General features: G+C 41.3%; 1 protein-coding gene across 1 annotated transcript in view; it reads left to right on the top strand.

The window, feature by feature from the left end:
• Positions 1-7,729, top strand: part of LOC104524844 (clathrin heavy chain 1) — a 28,153-nt gene extending 20,424 nt beyond the window's left edge. Inside the window, 7 exon segments of the mRNA XM_029084924.1 lie at positions 464-595; positions 941-1,051; positions 1,640-1,810; positions 2,604-2,825; positions 3,514-3,534; positions 5,840-5,915; positions 6,940-7,729. Of these exon segments, the coding sequence (XP_028940757.1) occupies positions 464-595; positions 941-1,051; positions 1,640-1,810; positions 2,604-2,825; positions 3,514-3,534; positions 5,840-5,915; positions 6,940-7,055 (849 nt within the window). The 3' untranslated portion in view covers positions 7,056-7,729.
• The last annotated feature ends 1,742 nt before the right edge of the window (positions 7,730-9,471 follow it).

The raw sequence follows: 9,471 nt of genomic DNA, 5'->3' as shown, positions 1-9,471 counted from the left end.
AGGAGAATTGCAGTAGGCAGTCCCATGAATGCAACAGAGAATAGTGAATTGATTAATAGTTTAGACAAGATTTAAGATTGAATGCATTCTTATTGGTCTTATGGCTTTAAAGATAACAACTTAAACTAGTTAAGACTACAGCCTTTACTGCCTTTAGGAGTTCAACAAATGGTCACATTAACTCTAGTGGGCTGCCTGTGCCAGAATCTCTTAACTGTGGATGGGTTAGAATTGGTTTGTACTACCCCTGGTAGCTTGTGACTTCACTGTCTGGAAGCACACAAGAAGCAGTCATAAGATTGAACAAGAATTCTGCATGTGAGTGTAACACTTCTGGCCTCTAGAAGGAAACTTAAGCTTTTATTCAGAAGTTGAATAAACCTTGTGCTGAGTTAAGTGATCCAGACTAAGCACCTTAGGCTTACTTCTGTTTGAAGTACCTAACTAGTGTCTAACCATGCAGGTGGCAAATGTAGAGCTGTACTACAAAGCCTTGCAGTTCTATTTAGACTACAAACCTCTGCTGATCAATGATCTCCTGCTTGTATTATCTCCACGACTGGATCACACCAGGACAGTCAATTTTTTCTCAAAGGTGAGTAAGAAATAATGAAGTAAGTTGAATAAGAAATCCTCTTGCTTGAGTTAACAGTCCAGTGTCTGGCTGGAAAAAAGGGTTGACATCTGGCAGGTGGCTTTGCCTCCAGTATAAAGGAGTGAGAAGCAGCCTAATCCAGGCTTGATGTGGGAAACACTGGAAGAGTTAACATAACTGACCTAGAGGCTGTTTTATTTTACTTCTGGCAGTAGAAGATGCTTTGTCTGAAGGGTCCTGACAGTAAGCACGAACTCTTATAGTAACAAGTGGGAACCTGTTTCAGGAGTATGAAGTGTGAGAATTGGTATCTTTAACCTTGTATTGGAATCATCTTAATTTCAGGTTAATCAGCTACTTCTAGTAAAGCCTTATCTGCGTTCAGTCCAGAACCACAACAACAAAGGAGTTAATGAAGCTCTAAACAACCTTTTAACAGAGGAGGAAGATTACCAGGTGAGCTCCATAAAATAGATTGCTGGGCCTGAGGGATGCTCCTTTCTCTCCAACAAAAAGAGGCCATAGTTTGTTTGTTTCCCCATCTGACAAAGAGTAATTCCCTTGAGTAGAAGAGAACTTCTGCAATACAATGGTAGGTGGGGTGGAATTGGACCTCTGTGGGCAGGAATCTTGGGACAGACACTATGATGATTTGCAAACAAAGCAGTTGTCACAGTTATTTCTCTCAGAACAACAGATTTCACAAAGGTCAGTATCAGGTGTGTACTCTACTAGGCAGCACTTCTGTAAACAGATTTGCTTCTAGCCCCATTGGTGCAATTTGGAGGACATGCTTTGTTGTCTTAAGGTGATTAGCTTTTCTGATCTCTCAAGTGAAGTCAGTATGACCAAGTCAGCTTCTTGCTTTGTAAAAAGTCATCTTTTGGAGAGATGCATTAAATATTCAGGGTAAATGAGCTATAGCCGTAGCATCAACATCCAGTGGACAGAACCTAAATACTAGTGTGCTGTGCTTAGATACTTCTCTACTGTAGTTCTCACAGACTACTCTGGCAGCATGTGTAACAGCTCTGTCTCAAACAGGGTTTGAGAGCTTCTATTGATGCCTATGACAACTTTGATAACATAACGTTGGCTCAGCGTCTGGAAAAGCATGAACTAATTGAATTTAGGCGTATTGCAGCCTACTTATATAAGGGTAACAACCGCTGGAAACAGAGCGTGGAGCTCTGCAAGAAAGACCGTCTGTATAAGGTGAGTTAATGCAGCCTTTCTCCCTGACTGTCAAAGAACTTGGACCTATGAAGCATAGATCTCCTGGATACTGAACGTGTATTGTTACATTCAAATCTGGAATTCTAATTAGTCTGAGCCCTTCATTGAAGTTTAAGGAAAGACTCTTAGAGCAGAAGATTTTACAATTTCAGATGCATATCTTAAATCTAATTTCATGATATTATCCTGTACTTGGAGATCTGTATGGCAGTCAATGGCAGCTGTACAGTTTTCTATAATAGTATGGAACATCCTTCATAGAACTGAAGACTTCTGCCCTTGTTAGGGTACAGATTAAACATTATTACAGTGGTACAGTCTTCAAGCCTATAGTGCGTTCACATGGGCTGGTTTTTGGCTACTCTGTGGGAGAGCTGGTAAATAATCTTCTGTCTTGACACATAGCAAGCAGTTGATGCAATAATCTCTTCTGCTCTTTATATGTAATGGTGAGGTAAGTGAGATACCAGAAAGATTGTGTATCTTCTCTGTTACAAAACTAAACAAAATGTCATCAGACACTTTTGAATATTTAAGGAAAGCCTGTTGGACAATGTTAATACAAGTATCTGGGTTCCCTCAAAATAAGAGGACTTAAGTGAGTGTATGTGCTGTGGCTTGGCTCCTACAGAATGTGCCTGGTGGTGTTAAAAGACTAGCTTCATGGTACACCAAATATCTGACTTATTTAGCTAGCAATAACATGCATATAAGGTGTAGAGCAAGATCCTGACAGGCAAGGGTCAATCTTAACTGTTGTTCTTTTCTGTAGGATGCTATGCAGTATGCTGCAGAGTCCAAAGATGCAGACCTAGCTGAGAAGTTGCTTCAGTGGTTCCTGGAAGAAGGCAAGCAGGAGTGCTTTGCAGCCTGCCTTTTCACATGTTACGACTTGCTGCACCCAGATGTAGTCCTTGAGTTGGCATGGAGACATAACATCATGGACTTTGCAATGCCTTATTTCATCCAAGTGATGAGAGAGTACCTTACCAAAGTGAGTATTGCATAGGGTAAAAAGTTAGCTCTCCAACAGACTAGAAGTCTTAGCATTATGCAAACTGGAGCTCTTTGCATTTGGAATATTGTTGTTCCTCATAGACTAAGTCTTCTAGGAAGTTCTGTGGGTTTAATCACTTCAGGCTAGCTAGCAAATTTTATAAATAGATGTCTTGGGACTTGAGAGAGGTCTAGTTAAACTTTTGCTTTTAACAGTAGACATAAGTAACTGTGTGCATTTCAGAGCAGCTCCATAGTTGAAGCTGAAGATAAGGTGAGGATGACCTGTGTCACTCTACTCTGTGTACTTATGAGAATACTCTGTTTTCTTGTTACAGAGAATATAATCTTTGAGTAACTAATAGTACAGACTATTCCCCCATCAGCCATAGGAGTAAACTGCTGAAGACTTTTTTTTAATGGAAAACACAACTTTAGATGCATAGTCTGGCTGTATGCTACTGATACCAATAGCTAGTCCTCAGTTAAGAGTAAAGAGAGATTCTGCTCATGTATGGTCCTGAAATGTTTATCTCAACGAGCTTTAAGATACTTCCTTAGAAGGCTCTAGGGTTGCATAGGACATCACAGTAAAGAACTTCATTAAAATGAGTAATCTAAAAGTGACTGCTTCAGGTTGCTTCTAATCAGTTGTGTTAAGTATTCCCCTCTGAATTTTCTTGCAGGTTGATGGGCTGTTCTATAAGGTGACACTCTGATTTCAAACTCTTTGTTTTCATTTGTGTCCCTCAATATCCTAGGATTCTTTTACAGGAACCTAGCTGTAGCTTCTGCCAGAAGAGCAGTGTAATTTAGCTCTAACTCATTTCCTGTTCACTTTCTAATGCTAAAAGGATAACTATTCACAAGCAACTTGAAAATCCAACCAGACTCTGCTTCTCTTCGTGGGAAACAGAAGCAAGTGATTGAGGAGGACTTGAGTGTTTGGGCTCCTGTTCACAAATATTTTGTGGCAGGGAGGATGTTGTTCATAAGTAAACAAAAGCAGTTGCCATGTAACAGGATGTGTTCTAAGTGCAAATTGCTTGTTATGCTGTAAATTACTGAAGTGTGCAATCTTTCAGGCATGGTGAGTTGTAATAGTAGCATAAAGCTTCTGTAGACTTCTTGCCTGTTAGTACGATGAAAAGTACTTGCACAGATCTTAAACTCCTCCTCCTCCTCATATTCCACTGAGGAGGAACTTGCCACAGAAGTTCACCTGAACTCTTCCATGTGGGGTTTAGGTCTAAGATCATGGTTTTTAAACTATTGGTTGGATTTACAAGTAATCACATGTACTAAGTACGGGATAACTTGCCAGAAGGAAAATCTGCATGGTGGAAGTGGTTTACAGTGGAACTAATTTAGTCTGAATTAACTGCAAAACATGGAATTAGAGAATGGGCTTTATAAATGTGGTTTGTCTAAGATTGTTGTGTAACTAACTTCAAAAGTATGAAAGAATAGACTCATTTCAGTGGGGTGTTCATGTCTTCCAGAAATTAGCTTTCTTTGAAGTATAAAAGGGTGTTAAAGCACAGAATAGCCTATGTCCTAGAAGGGGCCAGGTGCACAAAGTATGATGACACTGATTTGGAAACATTTTGAACAACTTTACTTCTAGGCAGCAAATCAGACAGATGTTTAGTCTGTCCTGGAGAGCTGCTCTTGTCCCTTACTTCTAGGCAGCAAATCAGACAGATGTTTAGGAGGACTGCTCTTGTCCCTACTTCAGGGTGTCTGCTCTCAGCATGATTGCTGTTTCTCCAACAGAGGGAGTAACTGCACTTTTGTTCAAAGTTCCTTAATGCTTTAGGGGCAGTGAAGAGGAAAGTCTAATCCAAGAATGGAATCCCTGGAATCTCAGGTGATAAGTAGAGCAATACCACTAGTTTGAAACTGGTAACTATCAATTGCTTTGATCCATAATTGAATGCATAGCATTTATAACACACATTCTTAGTGTTATCCTGAAGAGCTGTTAGGCTGACAGCTATAAAGGAACCAGACCTACTGCCACTAATTCGAGTTCCAAACTTCAAAAATCCAGGAAGCTGTTAAACACTGCATCTAGAGAACACCTCTAAAGCATAACAGAGTCTCCTATTGCAGCACTTCTCAGACCAGATAGGATCCTTGCACTGAGAAAGGAGGAAGGGGAGCAGCTGAAATACAGCATTGGGGTAAATGTAGGCTTGCCCAGGATGTTAGTACTGCCTGTATCTGGGTATGAAGTTACCTGATTTTTTTAATGCCTTGCAGTCCTCAGTCTTAATGGTTCTCTTATGGAAGATACAACTTGTTAAACCTGAGAGAAGGAAGGTACTGTTGCCTTCTCAGATTACTCGCCCACCCCCAAATCAGAGTTGTGCTCAGGGCTCATGCATTACTGTGGCACTTTCATAAATGTGTTCAGCATGAACAGAGCTTTATTTGGCACAACACTGGGATCTGTATAAAGCTGATACTACTAGACCATTTTCCATGATGGTTCTAGAGTTTCCCCTGAAAGGAGTCTGTGAATACTAACACAGTTAAAACCAGTACTCTGCAGCCCAGGTTAGGCTGTAGTCTTAGATAAGATCCAGCTTCACAGCTTGGGAATACTTGCAAATCTCTGGACCCTCTCATTGAAGGGGAGAGGGATTGCAGACTAATAGGTAACTGTAGATTAGGCCCATTTGAGATGATGCTTGGAACCACAATCTGTTGGGCTTGCTTTCTGGGTCAGTTAACACTGACTAGAACAGGGCCCCAAAAAGTGCTTCCCTTGAAGGTGATGAGGATCTCAGCTGCATTTGACAGCTATTGTTTATTGCAATAAACCTAAAGCAATTGGAAGGGCAGGTTTACAACATAGCTTTCTGGGAACATGCAGACTTTTGTAGTCTCCAACTTGGACTAATAAAAGGAACACTTGATAGCCAAGGTACCAGGCATGAAAAGCCTCACACAATGGTGCAATTCCTAGACAAGGCCTTCATACATCTCCTGTTCACTTCAATGTAGGTGGATAAACTTGATGCTTCTGAAAGCCTAAGAAAAGAAGAGGAACAAGTAACTGAACCCACTCCAATAGTATTTGGTAGGTGAAAGACTTGGTTTTAATTTATTACCTATTGTCACTCTTGTCTCTCTTTGTGGAGGTAACTTAAATTACTATCTCCAGTCGAAGTAAACTGGTTTCAACTAGGTAGCAAAATGGTTGTCTCTGCTAGATGAACTGCATAAGTTGCTGAAGTGACATCTCACTCTGACAGTACTTCTACTGTTCACCTAAAATATTGCTCCTCTTACATGGCTCAGAACTCTAGCTTAGGAATAGTCTTTCAGTGTGATAACAGGACAGAGAATACCAGGGTGTGCACTACCCCAGGAATAACTTACAGAGCATGCAAATTCCTTCTGTTACTCCTGTCTAAGAGGAATGTATCTGCCTTCTGCTCTTCCAAGTAGAAAGGCAGACTGGCTTTCTAGCTCACCCATTTTAAGACACATGCAGCCAAAAAACATGGCTGTCTTCAAGTGTACTGCTATTTTAGAAGCCCTTCTGAAGAGGCATTCTGCTAACAAGCATCTAGAAGTGGCTGGTAAGGGAAGGATGTGACTGGTTCACTGTCTGATGTAAATGTTAACCTGAATTTAACATATGCATGAGGCGTGTGTGCTCCTAGTGATGATGACAAATCTGTCAAAGTGTGTTCAGGCCTTTTGCAGCACTCTCCAGACTGTGAGACCTAACAGACCTAACTATTTGCTTGGATTGCTTTACTTTTCAATTCTGACCATGCATGGGTTAAATAGTGTCAGTTTGTTTGGCTTTCAATGTGGTCTCTTCAAAACAAGCCAGGTTTATTATACCCTTGAGATGAGTTGATACTCATCTTCCCTGAGTCCTGCCTTGCTTTTGCAGTTCTCTGGTAGCAAGAGCAGGTGGTCCAGGTGCCCACTCTGTGGTGTGTGTTGAGTAAAAATGTGACATGCTGCTGTATGCTTGCACAGTGGCTGGCTTCTAGCTAAAGCCTTGTCATCCTGTCCTATAGTACAAGTAACATGAGGGAAGCTTGGCTTGTTAAACTAACTTTGGGTTTTTTCTCATGTTTTTCTAGGCCAGCAGTTGATGTTAACAGCAGGCCCCAGTGCGGTGCCTCCCCAGGCAAACTTCCCATATGGATACACAGCACCAGGATTCACCCAGCCGCCTGTTTATGGTTTCAATATGTAACTAGCTCTCTGACAGACCTTCACTGTTTCTGTTCTCTTCCTTCCCGTCCCTTTTTAACTTCTCCAAGAAGTGTACAATGGTCCTAAAGGCACAGATGACCTTCTGCTGGCTGAACACACTTGCTGCCTGGCTAAGTGAGGAGACTTCAACGGGATGCCTGTTACTGTTATTTATTGATTATTGTCCGGTTACATTTCAACCTCTGAAAGGCAGCTTTTGTTAATGACATTGTGAGACTCTTGTCTGAAGTTAAGGCACTATTTCACTAACTCATACAGCAATAACTACTTGAGGCCAGGGGGAAGAGTGTATTTTTCTTTCTTTTGCAAAGCCCATTGAAGGCAGCTGGGAAATTGCCTGGCACCAAGTTGTTAAAGCTTTAGCTGAAGCTACTGAAGTAGCAGGGTTGTTAACAATTCAGTGAAGCATCTCGTTAATAATGAATTGTTGAAAGCTTGTGTACATCTGACTACCCCATTTTATTTACAATCTTATGTGCAAAAGAAAATGGGCTTTCTCATATTTGTGCTCTGAATGTTTAGAGGAATATTGGGAAAGTTTCCTTTTCTGGACAATAATGCTGTTGGGGTTCAATGCTGTTGGAGTCTGTTCTATATTTTCTGGAGTAGATCTGAGACTTGAAGAAAATAAATCTTCTCATGCCAGAGAGCAAACATTTCCCAGATCCTTTTTGTTTAACAAGAAGAGAGCATGTTACTTGTTGACGTTAAATGGTACTAAAGGAAATCTCAGCTATGTGTGGCAAGTGAACATAGGAGTGTGCATGGGCTGCCAAAGTACTTGAGATGCAAGAGCACAGTGTCAGGGTTGGGGAGGGGGACACTGCTAAAATATTGAAGCAGTAGGGAAGGACACAATCCTGACTTTTTATTTGCACCTTGAACTGATTCTGGCATTGGCTTCCTGCCACACCATGTTCTGACCCTGTCTGGTGGGCAGAGTCAGCACCACCTGAATTACCAGGGTGCAGTGACTCAGTTCTGCTGTGCTGCAGTAGTATCAACAGCGTTTCCATCACCCACCTCTTTTTTTGAGAATGCTGACAGGGATGTATTATTACCTTGTGCCACTCTTCAAATACATGTATCATTAACGTTTTATGTACTTAGACAACAATGTATAATTTATGGCTATGAATCTTGTGCTAATCTTGAATATTATAAAAGTCCAACTATAAATGTAAAACTGCAGTATCCACTGTGTGGTTCTAGTCTTAATATCTGGGGGTGGGGACCGGTTAGTAGTGATACACTGCTGCTAATAGTAACAGGTTTCTGAATTTAAGAACTAAGGATGCCAGGCAGGAAAAGGGAAATGTGTGCCAAAGCCACTAACATGGATGGCTTAGCAATTAAAAGGGAGTTGCAGTCTCTTCACTGGACACATCAGCACACTGTCACGTGTGGAAGTCATGCTGCAGGAGGCAGTCACATGCTTATGTGACTTAATTCACAGGACTGGAAAAGCTTCAGTCCTGTGCTGAGGGAGATGCTGCAGGTAGTGCCTCCTCCACTAAAATACACTAGCATAGCAGCAGTAGTGGTAAGGGACACCTTTTCATACTGAATTCTGCTTGAACAGGGCAAAACATCTTTAAATGCCAACCCGTAGAGACTGCCAGGGCTGTGAAATCAGTAACAGCAGACTATGCTTTGGCATAACTCTGACTAGTATGTTGTCTCCCTTGGTCACTGCACTGTGATAGCAATGGCAAAGAGATGCGGTGCCCACCTTCCTGGTACAGGCCAGAGCGCTCCAGCTGTCGATGTAACGTACTAACCTCGGCTTTGTACTGATCAGCACTCACGGGCTCAGCTTGAAATACTGAGCAGCTAATGAGTTCAAGCAAATCTGCACTCTATCCAGATTTATTCCTAACAGGAATTAGCCAGGTAGCATGCTATTTTCCAGACAAATGGTGCTTATATTTTGTAAGTAGTTCCTTGTGGTCAAAAGGAATTTGGGTGAGGCAACTGAACTGAAGACCACCTCTAGAATTAGTACAGCTGTAGGAGTTTCCTTCCACTCAACTTGAAAATTTATTGTGACTTTCTAGAAACAAGTATAAGCTGATGGAATACAGTGAACTGCTAGATTAAATACTAGAACAGCTCATGACCTGTAGAGAATTGAGCTAGCCTGGGGATTCTTAATAGCTTCAGTCTAGAAATCTAATTACAGGAATGACTGAGTTCTCAAGGAAAGCAAAGCTGCCAGCTCTGATGAATAGTCTTGTTTTAGTTGCTTTCCTGGTAACTTATGCTTGTGTGAAGTATAATGGCTTTTATAAACTTTGTGATCTTGCATTCTAAAATGCATCCAGAAACACTTCCTGGCACTACAGTGTGACTGTACCTCAAATGTGAAACAAGCTCTTGCATACCAGAGTACTTCA

The sequence above is a fragment of the Antrostomus carolinensis genome, unplaced genomic scaffold (genome assembly GCF_000700745.2).
Source record: "Antrostomus carolinensis isolate BGI_N321 unplaced genomic scaffold, ASM70074v2 scaffold40885, whole genome shotgun sequence".
Classification (NCBI taxonomy): domain Eukaryota; kingdom Metazoa; phylum Chordata; class Aves; order Caprimulgiformes; family Caprimulgidae; genus Antrostomus; species Antrostomus carolinensis.
The sequence above is the reverse complement of the archived record's forward strand: the minus strand, read 5'-3'. Positions and strand labels throughout refer to the sequence as shown.